At 44.3% G+C, this 13,440-nt stretch overlaps 1 protein-coding gene across 3 annotated transcripts; it reads right to left on the bottom strand.

The window, feature by feature from the left end:
• Nucleotides 1-4,960: 4,960 nt before the first annotated feature.
• On the bottom strand, nt 4,961-11,639 carry TTLL2 (tubulin tyrosine ligase like 2). 3 transcript variants are annotated; one of them, XM_087776026.1, is made up of 3 exons: nt 11,534-11,639; nt 10,388-10,612; nt 4,961-7,030 (listed from the first exon to the last, which is right to left on the bottom strand). In XM_087776026.1, the coding sequence occupies exon 3, from the start codon at nt 7,020-7,022 to the stop codon at nt 5,388-5,390; it is 1,635 nt and encodes a 544-aa protein (XP_087632152.1). In that variant the 5' UTR covers nt 7,023-7,030; nt 10,388-10,612; nt 11,534-11,639; the 3' UTR covers nt 4,961-5,387. The 3 variants fall into 3 exon arrangements, with proteins under 3 accessions (XP_087632152.1, XP_087632154.1, XP_087632153.1); XM_087776028.1 differs by having other exon boundaries at nt 11,500-11,534; XM_087776027.1 differs by lacking the exon at nt 11,534-11,639 and adding an exon at nt 11,154-11,241.
• Nucleotides 11,640-13,440: the final 1,801 nt, after the last annotated feature.

The raw sequence follows: 13,440 nt of genomic DNA, 5'->3' as shown, positions 1-13,440 counted from the left end.
GCAGTCAAAGGAACAAATGGAGAGTTGGCCAAGCAGATTAAAGGAGACTGAAAGAAGGCAAAGGGCAGGGACAGCCATGTAAAGCAAGGACTGTTTTTTATACATTTGAAGGGTAGGTAGCACAGGGGGTTCTTCCCTCTTGGCATTATGTAAATATAAACAGTTAATAATAATGTGAGCTAGAGTAGAAATAAGTGAGGCCTTGGCAGCAGCGGGACCATTTTAAATTAATAGTGCATGGATGGGAGCCAAAGCAAAGAGATGGGATGATGACTTTCATGTGTGCTGTTGTCTTGTATGCTACAGAGATGAAAGTAGCAACATCAGACACAGCCATGAGGAGGAGGGTGAATGAGAGGAAGGAACAGAAATGCAAACATAGCTACTTTTATAGATGGCAGATACAGAAAATGACCTTGAAATGACTGTTTTAAGATGGCTTATTTTTAAGCACATTATTATGGTTGAAACTGTTCATGCAAATATTGTGAACATGCTGCAAACACTTCACTCTCTTTCCAGATTTATTATTATGCAGATGCACAGACAACCCACACTGCTTATCCAGATGGCCTGGAGGTGCTGCAGTTTCCCAATAATCAGATAGGTATGCAAGAGCTCATAAATGTGAACTACATGTGCAGGAAAGTTTCTGTTATGAAAGTGTCATCTGACTCTGACTCCAGCAGATTGGGTCTTTTCTTCTCAATTTGCATTGTCCTTGCATTTGACTTCCAGTATGTTCCATCACTTCAGTGCTCAGTTTCCTCCTACAAAGCAAAGATAATAATGGATTGTAAATGCATCTCTTCTAATTTTGATTATCTGATCATTTGATTCTTTAATTTCTTTAGCAGTACACTGGATATCATTTCCATCCTCACTACAATGTCCAAAAAAAAATCTGATCTAGCTCTGTGTAAAGCAACATGAAAGACTAGTAGACAGACTTTTTACATCTTCTTTTCCACAGAAAAACATTATCCTGATGGCACACAAGAAATTGTGTTCCCAGATCACACAGTGAAATGCCTCTATAGTGATGGATTCAAGGAAACTTTTTTCCCAGATGGTACAGTAGTAAAAGTAGAAAAGTAAGTCTCATGTTAATGACAGGAACCAGGCATTGGGCACAGCTACAGTGACACTGACTTTTAAAACTGTGGTTGGATTCTGCATGGCTGGGAAAGTTCTAGATGAAAAGGGAAAGAATTTGTAAGATAATGAGGGTTTTGCTACAATGAGGCCCTGAAAATTGTTAACTTCCACCTTGGATAGTAGATGACCATTTATCAGTGGCAAAGTGACTGTGAAATATTCCTCACTTAGTTCCATGTAACTTTACATTGGCCAGGGCTGCTGGGAGATCACCAGTTGTCTGTGTTAACAACGTGGGTACTAAAGGACTCAGGATGAGGACTCCTGTCTCTTCCTAGCTCTTTGGCTCCCTTTCTGATCTTGGGCAAGGCATTTCATGTATTATCTCTCTATTCCTCCATGTAAAACGAGGAAAAATAACAACAGGACTTTCTTACACATGCCTCTTCTGGGTTCAGGGAGGATCCCGTTGTAAAATAGATTTCCTGCTTGCAAAATGCGTTGAGATCCCTGCACGAAGAAGTCACGTAAAATGCAGATTCCACCATCCATTAGGTACTATACTATGTACTGAAGCACCTTTGTATTGAAATCTTACTGTGAGATCAGATCTCTAATGCTATCCCATGTAAATTCTGAGGTGAATTATAACCTGAGAAAGTTGTCAATTGACATTATTCTCCACTTCTGTTGTGTCACATCAGACAGCTTGGTGAGATAGGTTAATAACAGATAGTGCCTTCATATCACTTCATTCATTGCTATTTCTTTCAGGAATGGAGATAAAATAGTGGTATTCAGTAACGGCCAAAAGGAGGTTCACACTGCGCAGTTCAAGAGGCGGGAGTACCCAGATGGCACTGTAAAAACTGTGTACTGCAATGGCAGACAAGAAACCAAGTACTCTACTGGACGAGTTCGAATCAAAGATGAGGAGGGTAACATCATTCTAGACAAGAAGTGATTCCTCACCTCAAAGGGCTGCAGTGTACGTAAGTAGCTCAACCCATTTTCCTGGCACGTCAGAACTGTTAGGAAGATTTAAGCCTTGTGAAAATGAATGGATGGATCCGCAGGGCTGAAATTTACTTTGGTTTGGTGACTGGTGCTCAGTTTGGAATAACTTTACCCAAATGAAATGTCCCTTGAGCGAGACTTGAAGGAAATGCAGTCATGCTCTCTTTGTGTATGTAACATGAAAATAAATGCCCATAGTACTTCTCACTGAAGTGTTTGTTTCATGACACTGGTCATACTTTCCCTTGTTTGTCTGCTAGTTAGTTACAAAAGTGACTACAATTAAGGAGCGTGGCATAAGAACCTCAAATCTACAAAGCTTTTTGAATTTCAGTTTAGTACTGCCTTATGCTGACTAAAACAAATCTATGTTTTGTTTTTTTTTCCTCAGTTAACCATCACAATAAATGTGGAAGTGATTAATGTTTTCGGTTTGGTTGGGTTCTTTGGAGCAGAAGATCCCAGCACGCATCAGGCCTTATCATGAGCTGTACATTAGACCAAAACCTGAGCAGGAGTTCAGTAAACAGTCACAACTCTGGATGTCTCTTACAATGTAAATAATTCAACAATTATATGATCATAATCTAAGAACTCTGTCTCGTGCATTTGAAGACAAAATGTAATGTTTATTCCATCCTGGTCATTATTCTGGATGAAACAGCCCTTTCTTTTTCCTCCAGCAGTCTTTCCTCAGACCTGCTCTGTATTGCTTTGTTTTTGAACTAACCTCTCCCACTACTGCCTTTATTCTTCCAGTAGTGGAAAAATATTTCTGGTCGGTGAATCTCTCCAGCTTCAAGGCTCTTTGGATTGCACTTGATACCTAGGGGGATTAATCATTTATCAGATGCTGCTTTCAACTGTCTTCCCCGTAGACTGCCTGTCCATCACCTGTCTTGAATTTTTCCAAAGCACTGAAGCATTTCCCCTGTAGAGCTCAGCTCATTACCTGGCCATTGACTGAGAAGACCAATTATTTCCTCATGCCCTTTAAATTCCTGTAGCAACACACACACTTTCATAGCATGCTGCTTGAGCCTTTTCTCACGCCTAAGTGCAAACTAACGGCAAGATTATGGAATTGCTCTTTCTTCTCTTCAGTTTCTAGTGGGTCAGACTGTCGACAAATCACCATTCAAATTACCGAGCACCTTTGGCAGAAATAGATTGAACACAGCAAGAAGTGTTCCTAATATTGATCATAAACATGCTGCAGTTTATGAATTTAATTACGATGCCCTGAACATCCACGCAGTTTGGTGTTAGCTGGTATGATAATAAAATTGAATTGTTTTTCCTTTACTCCCGTATAAGGAGGGAACAATTTATAAACCTGTGCTTTTCACTCCTGAAATATTTAATAAATTTTATGTGTTTTGTAAGAGGAAACTCTAATTAAAAGAAATCCAAGAGATCATTCTTTTCCATGTGTTTCACTAAGAATTTCAGTTCAGTGCTGCCTTATGATCATTAAAACAAATCTATGTTGTTTTTTTTACTCAAGCATCACGAAAAAAGTGAATGTGATTAATGTTTTCAGTTTGGCTGGGAAACTAGATGTGATACTAATGTTTCGTAAAGGAACACTATTTTTATTCCTGGGATTCCTTTTAACAAAAGGTCCCTGTTCTCCAGTTAATATGCTGACATTCTCTTTGTTTCTATAGTAATACAGAAAACAGGCTTGGTTTGCAGCTTTTAGCCTTAAATCACCATTTGCGATTCAATAACCCGTATATATAATCCCTTCTAATTGTAAATTAAATAAGGAACAATTTTGTTTATATGCTTGCCCCTTGCTTCATTAAGCACTCTCTACTGTACTTGCAGGAAGCATTCTGATTCTAGAATAATTAGGCCTGCAAAATGCGCAAGTCAGTCTCTAAAACTGTGTGCAAGCAGACATGCATGTGTGCAAACACCTTGCTGATGTGTGCATTCACCTTGTTAGCTCCTCCTTACAGGGAGGCTGTAATGGTACCTAGGTATGGGCCTGGTGCTGCTTTCTGGCAAACCAACGGCAAAACTTACTTTGGTTGGTGAAATCAAAGGGTGAAACCACTGAGGATTTCACAGTACTTTAGTCAACCAGTGTGCGGCCACCATTTTTACCAAGACATGTTTTTCAAGTAATATGTTATAGTATAATAGCAAAGGGATTATTGAAATAAGGGGCACACATTTGGTTTGAAAAGGAGGAGACAGAAAAACACCTATGTAAATGACAAGCTCTGTCAGGTATGTTCTAACTCGGAGTCCTCCACAGACCAGTTATGACACATGCCACATCATTATTCTTCTCAGGCTGATTCTCACACCACGTCTCCTCTACCTGCCACTCGCATTAGTTAACCAGAAGCAGTAATGGCTCTACCAGCTATAGTTGCAGGAACACAAATAATCCAATTTAAGTGTGACTGCACATGTACTTAAATTGTAGCAGTACACATACCTATTCTACTATGTTTTTTGTCCTGGAGGGCTTTACTGCAAGCAAAACAAAGCTGCCTAACCATTGTACTCATCAGGAGGCTAATGCAGAGTCTGTGAGAGAGAGGTTTGATACAATCTTCTGAACGTGATATTTGCAGTTTATATTCTGCCCTCTGTTACCTTGGGAAGCCTAATTATTTCTTTATTACGATTTTATCCGAAACAAAACACTGGAGCAGTATATAGATTTTTTAAAAAATTACTTTCCATAAGAATGTCTACAGAATCCTACTGGTCATAAAATGAAAGTTATTTCATACTGTTGTTTTCTAATATGCAAAATTAATTCCTGGAAATGAATGTCAGGAAGCTCACCGGATTCTTCGAAAACATGATAGTTTTGTGTCATTCATGTTACCTGCACCTTTGTGAACTGAGTGCATGTTGAATGCTCCCTGGTGTAAAGTGACCAGTTCGTCAAGTCATAAAGCCCCCGTAGTCAGGAAAAGAAGCAAAGATTGCTGAGAAAAAAGAATAAACAAAGACTGGCATTTCTGAGGATGTTTTGAGAAATGCAATTCTCCATTTTTATTCTGGGATTACTTTAATATTGCAAGAATTACTTTAAAAATTGGAAAGGACTTTAATTTTTAAAAATAATCTCTTGTGGCAATTGCTAAATTACAATTTTTAAATTGTGTATTTTTTGAGATATCTCTCTTTCTAATACAATTTTAGTGTACATCTACCTCCTTCAAGCTAAAGTTGTCATTTATGATCTGTCTATATAACATAACATCACGAAGTTACACAGAAGTTAAATAGCCCACCCTTTTCTATCTGTTCTGTTGTTTTGATGGTAACTGTTGGCTCACCAATTTGTTTATTTCCTTTATGATGCTCTTTACATCTGTCCCATCCCTGGAAGCTTGAAGTGCAGCTTCATTGAAAGGAAAAATAAGGATAAAATCTCCTACCCGGGGGATAGGCCTCTGGTCTTTATCAGAGAGGAAATAGGGGCGTGTGGTTAACTCGTAGTTGCAGAAGTCAGGTGTAGGCAACCAGTGGCTGAGTTGGGCAGACCTGCATGGAGAATGCTCAGCTCCTGGGAGCTGTTTCTTTTTAGCTTCAGCTTTTGCTTGGGAGGGTATTTTTGGCATGTTCATCCTTTCCCGCAGCTGGGAAGTCAGTGTTTTTCTTGGATGTGCTCTGGCAGTTTTCTTGGTCAGGGTAGCCACCTTACGAATTGATCCTCTTGCAGCCTGCAGGACAGGTTGTACAGAAGCAGCAGAAGTACACTTAGCCATTTTTCGGCAAGTGGGTAAGCCAGGAGCCTCCCTGCTGGCACTCTTACCAGCTGTGCTCCAGGGCACCCGCCTTCTGCCAGCCTTTGTCCCGGCCACTTGGTTTCTCCTGAAAGTGTCAATCTGTTTGTAGTTCAGCAGTTCAACAATATCGTGAAGAAGTTTTCTTTTCACAGTGTCATCAATGGAACAGTCTAAACACAAGGCCGGATTGTAGTTGACTTCTAAAAGCCACGGCTTGAATTTGTCATCAATCAGGATGTCAAAGCCAAAGAGCTCAAAGCAATTGGAAGCCACTGGTAAGGGGGTTACAGCAAGCAGGGTGAGAATCACTATGTTATTGATCTTCTGCCAGAGGAGCGTGTCATCAACCCCAAATATTCGAAGGTAAGAACGAAATTTGCTGAACGTCCATTTGCAGCCACAGCCTATCCCTTCTTTATATTTTTTATATGAAGCTCCGTATTTGTTGATGCTGGTGTTTGTTAGGTGGGCATAGACGTTGTCCAGAGAACCAAGGTCAAACTTTTCAGTGGCAAACCTCACCAGTCCTTCTTCGTAAACGTAAATGGTGAGGGGGCAAAAACTGGTGACACAAACATAGAGGCGCAGATCCAGTTTATACCCTGAAATGAGCAAGGGGTTGCTAATGTACTTCTGCACAATGACTGTACAGTCATATACTAAGTCTTTAATGTCTTGGAAAATGAGTATGCCCCTTCCACGGGAAAGATCCACAGGCTTGCAAATCCAGTAGCTAGGTCTTCTGCCTACTGACTGTCTCTCCTTGCTGTATTCTGCTATAAATTTGACATAGTCATTGGGCATGATGAATGCCACTGGACTAAATTCATACAGAGCTGATCCATACGCTCCTTTCATACGTTTCAGATGCCTTGCCAAATAGTCTTTTCTGGTGATCCGGACAGCTTCTGGGTAGTGGTTGAGCCTCTGCCATGGTTTAATGCCATGGTGGTCTGTCATACGGAAAGGTGAGTTCCGCCAGTACAGGTTCCAGTCTGCGTCATCTTGCTCCTTTTTGTCAAATTCAGTCCAGCCGCGTTCCAGTAAAACCTCACGGACTATTGCAGGGGCACTCTCATGGAGACGGAACACCAAAGGCCTCAAGATATCTCTTGTATCATAGGCATCTGCCATCATTTCCATCTTACTAGCTGAAAGAAAACAGAATTGCCAGGAAGGAAACAATGAAATTAATGCCACAGATTGTGCTAATAGTCATCACCCTCACTGTATTCTTAATGCCTGTCACTCTCAATGTATTCGCAAAGCATGTCGCCCCTGTGTGCTTCAAAGTTGTATGTCTCCACAAGTTGTATGTATGCTTTTTCTTTGAGGTAGCTTACTACAGCACTAGTTGTCTCAAAGCTTTTGTAATTCTTGGATACTTAGATTTTTCTTTCTTTTTTTTTTTGCAACTGCCTTCAGCCTAATGGCTGTAACTTTGCCTAGTAAGACTTGCTGTGCACTGCTGCATGGCTGAGACATTCTGCTAACGCATCATGTTACCCTGCTCTGAGCAAACTCTCTTGGTTAAGACTATAAAGTTCAATGCAAAACTGATGGTAGCCAGTAGGAAAACGCATATTGATTCCAATGCTCTTTTTCTCCTTTGACATAAACTGATTTAACTCACTGATAACCTTCTGCTATTCCTCCAGTGAGCTCCTCCCCAGTTCCTGAAGAGCAGAGCGCATTCTAGTCTCATTGCTTTCCTCTCAAGAAAATAATGTTCCATAGAGATGTATGTAGATTCTGAATGAGATACCATTTCCCATTATCTATAGCGGAAGTAGCTTATGGTCCCCCTCTATTTTTATGGGTAAGAAACACATTTTGAGTTATTTTGGGCATAGCAATTCTCTTATAAACAGTTCACGAAGTGTGCTCTTCCCTCCCCAGCTAGTTCAAAATACACAAAACTCAAACTGAAACACCTGTCCTACTGGCTGGTGGCATAGGGGGCGAAAAGTCCCATGAACCTGTAGATTTGAGAGTGCTGCTGTTTCTCTCAGTTTTAATTTCCTGAAACCCTACAGAGCTGCTCCCTGAGGATTAAACTCCATGTTTGGAACAGAGAGTGTCTTGGACGAGAGAAGAGGGTTTGTGCTGAGGACCATTCCAACACGGCATTAACATACTGACCTGTACCTCCTCTCAAAAAGTAGCAAGCAAAAGAAATACAAAATGGGTGGGGCATAGGCTAGACAAGACTCCTTCACATCCTACTACCAGGGTGACAACGGTGCTCTTTCTTTTCTGGTTGAATTTAGACTGCAGAATAAGTAGCCTCTGCCTTTCAAACAACTATAGAAACCAAGGGAACATGTCACACCTGGGAGTACTCAATGCAGTATGCAACTGAGTTAGGCAGGGATCCTTTTTCTGTAGAAAAATTACAATTTGTTGAAATGGAAAGCTTTTTTTCCAGAGAACAAAAGTAATCTTTTCCCAGCTTTTTTATTTCACTTGATTCTTCTTGTTTTGAAATTGTCATAATATCTTAATTTTTTTAAAGACAATGGTTCAGACTTTTTTTTTTTTAAATGCTAATTTAGTTTTAAAACTAAAAGCCCAAATGTGAAATGCAATGCTTTACCATTATCAAAATGTGAATTCACATAATTCAAAAAGTTTTGCAAGTCACAAGACAGTTTAAGATTCTCATTATTTTATTTGAATGTGAAATTCTTCACATTCTTGCAGGATGAAAAAACATGTTTCTCTCTCCTCTCTGACATTTGGTGACTCTCTCGTATAATGCACAGTCTTGGCTGTCCAGTGCGTTCTCCTGCTGCTAACAGGCTCTGAGGGGTGACCACAAAGCAGTCGCAGAGCTCTTTGACAAGCAGTGTTGCAGAGTCTGTACCAAGTACGTTACAGTGCAGAGAGCTAAGCCAGGAGAGTCTGAACTTGGGCCTGATGGGAGGAGAGTTTGGGAGAAGTGTCCAGGAGGTATTTCAGTGAGGCTGGGAAGCAGGACAGTGGTGTTAGAAGTATACGGCTACGTTACCACAGGACTGTAAGTTAAAAATAGCCCTGGACCATCTTATATCCTGTAGTGAGGGAATCATGGCCTAAAAATGAAGGGATTTGAAGCAAGCTTTGGTCTAGGATGTGAGGAATGAGGCTCCTATTGGCAGGGAATCTTAGGACTCATTAATGGGCTGAGATTGTGGCCAAAATTTGAATTTCTGTATACAATGACTTTCTATATTCCAAAGTAATATGTAATTCTATATTCCAATAGTAATATGTATATTAAGACATACAGTGGTGTTGTACAGTCAGACTTGCCGTACCCTTCCATCTCAGGTTTAAGCTAGTGTTGGAAGGGAGCAAGATCTAAACCACACTGGGATTATTTCTCTGAATCCCCTTAGAGATCAGAGATGCCCTCCCTGTACAGACTGCAGTTGAATTCTCCTCAGTGAGAGCTTTCCTTGGGTGAGGGAACAGGAGAGAAACATGGTAAGCAGGTACTAAAGTGTAGTCATGATGTAAAAGGACTTACATAAAACACCACAAAGGGGAAAGTAGTCTTGCTGTGTCTCTTGCAGTCAGTGGTTCTTTTCAAACCCCAGGGACCTGGGGGCTTGCTGCTGAGCTTGCACACAAACCTAATGTGGTAGTCCCAGGAAATGTTTATTATCTTTCCTTACACTTTCTTTCCTGGGAATTCTCTTTCCTGTCTGCTTATTAAACAGCACTATGTCACATGACAAAATGAAAAAAAAAAAAAAACACTAAATAAGTTTTATAGTAGCTGGTTCGAATCCTGGGGCAAAGATTAATAAATTAAGAAAAAAAAAAATACGTAATGGAAAGTAGCCAGGCTAAGCACTTATTTGGATGAGGCAATTTATCGATTGCGGTTAGCTTTGTCTTTTCTGCACTGCTTGACATTGCTACTAGCAGCGTTTCAGCAAAAGACACTATTGTACGTGAACCCGGTGCGTGGTAAACTGTGTCATCACTGTCTCCACTAGGTAATCATAAATTAAGCTGTTAGTGATGTCTGAACAATGAGGCTGCCTTTGGTGGTTTGCTCATGTCAGCTTGTATTAATGGAACATCTTTCATACCTCTGGCATTCAGGGAGTAGTTTACAGGAAATTGGCTCACCGAGCCTAAATATAACAAATGTCAGCTTCAAATTCTCTGGTAATTAAGTGTAAATAAAATAAAACATTTTAACTAACAAAGAACACCCACCTGCTTTTAAGGAAGTCATACCATATAAGCAGAAGCTCTCGAAGTACTATTACGAAACAGTAACTCTAAGATAAGGCCTTGGTCTAAATGAATGAACACAAATTTCACTCACTTTAGTCTGTATAAATGTGTGCCCAGATGAATGCCCATATCTTCATTAGCCTGCATTCCCAGAGGGCTCTGTGTTCAGCCCATTCCTTAATAACTGGGAAACCCACTCGTGTGTTTGCAGACGTTCTTCCACAATGCAAAAAATGCTATGGCTGTCTCTGACCATGCTCAAGTTTAACACCTACCGACCGCTGTTGCCAACTGGTACCCAGAAGCGGAGACCTTCCCCCTGAGGAGAGCAGGATGCCGTCATCTGTGGCTTCACGGCTCCGGGGCCGTGCAGTTGTGCTGACGCCGCGGAGACAGACCCTGTGCTGGCCTCCCTGGGGAAGCGCTCACGTGAGCTCAGGCTTCGTGCTGGCCATGGCTGCTTCCAGCGGTTCACACGTTCCAGTTGCTGGGTTTTACACCTATGGGAGGAAATACGATCCTTACTGGTTAGGCATTAGAAGTGTTTGCTTGCTGAGTTAAGGCAGGATGTCTCTGTGTAATTAAACTCAGCAGACTGACTAGCAGTCTTTCCTATCAAGTCTTTAATTCCACAGGGTGACAGACCATAATGCAGGTCTGGAAGCTTCCTGCCTTGCGATTTAATTTCAGAAACAACCATTTTAATTATTTCTTGAGGTGATGGTTTCTGTCCGGTACCCCATCCAGGTTCACCCCGTCGGTCCCAGGCCACGCAGCCTCCTCCCGCGACTCACGGGCCGGGGCTGCGGCTGGGGCAGAGGGCTGCCCGCCCGGGAGGGCCCCCTCCGCCCCAGCGCCGGCTGCTCTGTCAGCGTGCGGTACCGCTACCGGCACCGAACCAGCCTCCCCGAGGGCACCGGCGCGAGGCCGAACTGCTGCACATCGCGCTCGCATTAGCGAAAGTATCAGTAATTAAAGCCGTGGTCGATGGTTATGCTGGGGTGGGGGCCCGGCTGAGCGCCCCCCGGCCGCACATCGTACCTGGGCCCGGCGTGGCCCGCCGCCGGCCTGCCCTGCCCTCCGCCCGGACCCCTGCAGGCCCCACCGCCAGCCGAGGCGGGCGGGGGCGGGGAGCGGCGGGGCCCTGCCGCCGGCGGCGGCGGGCGGCCGCGGGCCGTTGCTGGGCGATGGGGAAGGGCGGCGGCGGGCCCGCCCTCAGGCCGAGGCCGGCAGCGCAGGCGGCGGGGCGCGGCAGCGTTCACCCCAGCCGCCCCGGCTCTTCCCTTGGGCTGGGGCCGCTTCGCGTTTTAGCCGCCCACAGCCTTGCTACCCGCGCCGGCCGGGGCCGACGCAGACCCAGGGCGCCCAGAAGGGAGAAACCCGTCACCTGCGGCTGCCCCTTCTCCTGCGTCGCTCCTTACCGCTGGCGGCGCTGTCTTCCCCTGCGGGGCCGGGGCACACGGGCCCAGCCCCGCCGCCTGCCCCGGGTGGGCCTTCGTCCCGCGGGCCTGCGGAGGGCGGCGGCCCGGTAGGGCCGTGCGCAGGCGGGGGCACCGGCGCCGCGGGAGCTGCAGGTGCCGGCTGAGCCCCTGCGCGCCTCCCGCCTTCTGTGCGCGCACCTGAGACCCTCCAGCCGCTTGGACCTTTGGCTGGTGCCATAAGATGCCATGATATTATGTGCCTCATGAGAGCAACTACTTAATGCATCAATATTAATTACTTGAACCTGACCATCTTATATTGCAGACGAGCGCTATAATCCCCGGGATCCCCAACACCTACATCCTCAACAGAGGCTGGTGTGTGACCCAGCCTCAGTCCCTGAAGTCTCTGGAAGGAATGGCTCAGCCGTCCGTTCTCAGGGCCTCTCCTCCTGTCTGGCACAGCTGGCCCCTCACTCGGTGTCCTCATTACCCGCATCGTCTCATGGTTCTCTTGCGTGGAGGCCTGACTCTCCTCCTATACCTCTAGGGAACCACAGTGCGGGACTGAGGATGCCAGCGGACACAGGGCATTCAGTAGATGAGCATTAGCAGGCTTATTACCCAGCGCCAGGTTTAGAGCTTTTGAAGGTTTCAGGCGCATGACTGGGGAGGGATTCATCTGGCTACAACTTCAAACCCCAGATCTAGTGTCCATTGAGATGGCTACAGCTGCTCCTGTTAACCTCACACACAGTCAGACTGATAAAAGCTATTGTTTCATTCAGGATGGACACTGTTGTTGCTGTGGATGAGATAAGAGCTTGTGGGGCAGTGAAACATGGGGTGAAGAAGGCTGAGTCTACCTGCACCCTGCTGCTGGTTGAGGCCTCAGCACAGACAGACCTATGCTGCTCACTGCCTGCTAGACTGACACAGGGCTTGTGAAGTCTTCCTTCCCCGTGAAAGCGCAGAGGCCTCATGCCACAGCAACCTTAACCATCACTTTGTTTCTTACATTTCAGTGAAGAGGTATTCCTAGCTGAACTTCTGCCTGATTTTTTTTTTATATACTATGCAGCAAAATCCCTAATGCCTGTATAGTAAACAAAACCACGTAAATTTTATAACTATGTACTGTCCATACATAATAATATTCTAAATGGCAATTTCTCTTTAGATCATGTCCAAGACAGATGGGCGCTTTTGTCCTCACCCTGTCCCAGGAGTTAGCACGTTCACTGCATCACCATCTGTAGCTGTGGCTTTCATTACCAAGGTAACGGCGTTTTTCCTCACGCTACCTGTGGGATGGAAGAGTTGTTTCATCCCTTATTTACGATAGGGGAAATACCTATAGTAAAGTTCTGTGACAAAATCAAGAGTGGAAAACAGCTCCCCAAACCACAGGCCACAAGGTCCTGTCTCCCATGCTGACTCCGGGTCAGTGACACTGAGGTTCTCTCCAAGGTCAGAGCATCTTTTTCTTGCTCCTTGGTAGCTCCTCACGGTTTCAGCTGGAATCTGTGGAGTGAGGAGCCATTTGCTGGGATGCCATTGCTGAATTTTACTGCAGACAAATCCTGGGCACACAGAGCACAAAGCAATTCAGGAGGTGTGCTGGGTGTTGCTGGCCACCAACAAAGCACCCACCTAGTTGCTCACTCACTCCCCCCACCAACAAGATGGGGGAGAGAAGAGCAAAAGTGAGAAAGCTCATGGGTTAAGATAAAGACAGTTTAATAGGTGAAGCAAAAGTGCATGTGTGAGCAAAGCAAAATAAGGAATTCATTCACTACTTCCCATCGGCAGGCAGGTGTCCAGCCACTTCCTGGAAAGCAGGACCTCGGCACGCATAGTGGTTGCTTGGGAAGACAGAGGAAGATTTGGAGATGTGTTTCACTCAC

The sequence above is a fragment of the Nipponia nippon genome, unplaced genomic scaffold, assembly GCF_047370975.1.
Source record: "Nipponia nippon isolate SJK-2023a ecotype South Korea unplaced genomic scaffold, ASM4737097v1 scaffold_4, whole genome shotgun sequence".
NCBI classification, from domain to species: Eukaryota; Metazoa; Chordata; class Aves; order Pelecaniformes; family Threskiornithidae; genus Nipponia; species Nipponia nippon.
Note: the sequence above shows the minus strand (reverse complement) of the source record. Positions and strands in the feature narration are given on the sequence as shown.

Bases quoted from the DNA above. Each gene is read 5' to 3' on its own strand.
- TTLL2 (XM_087776026.1), bottom strand. From the start codon at position 7,022: ATGGAAATGATGGCAGATGCCTATGATACAAGAGATATCTTGAGGCCT.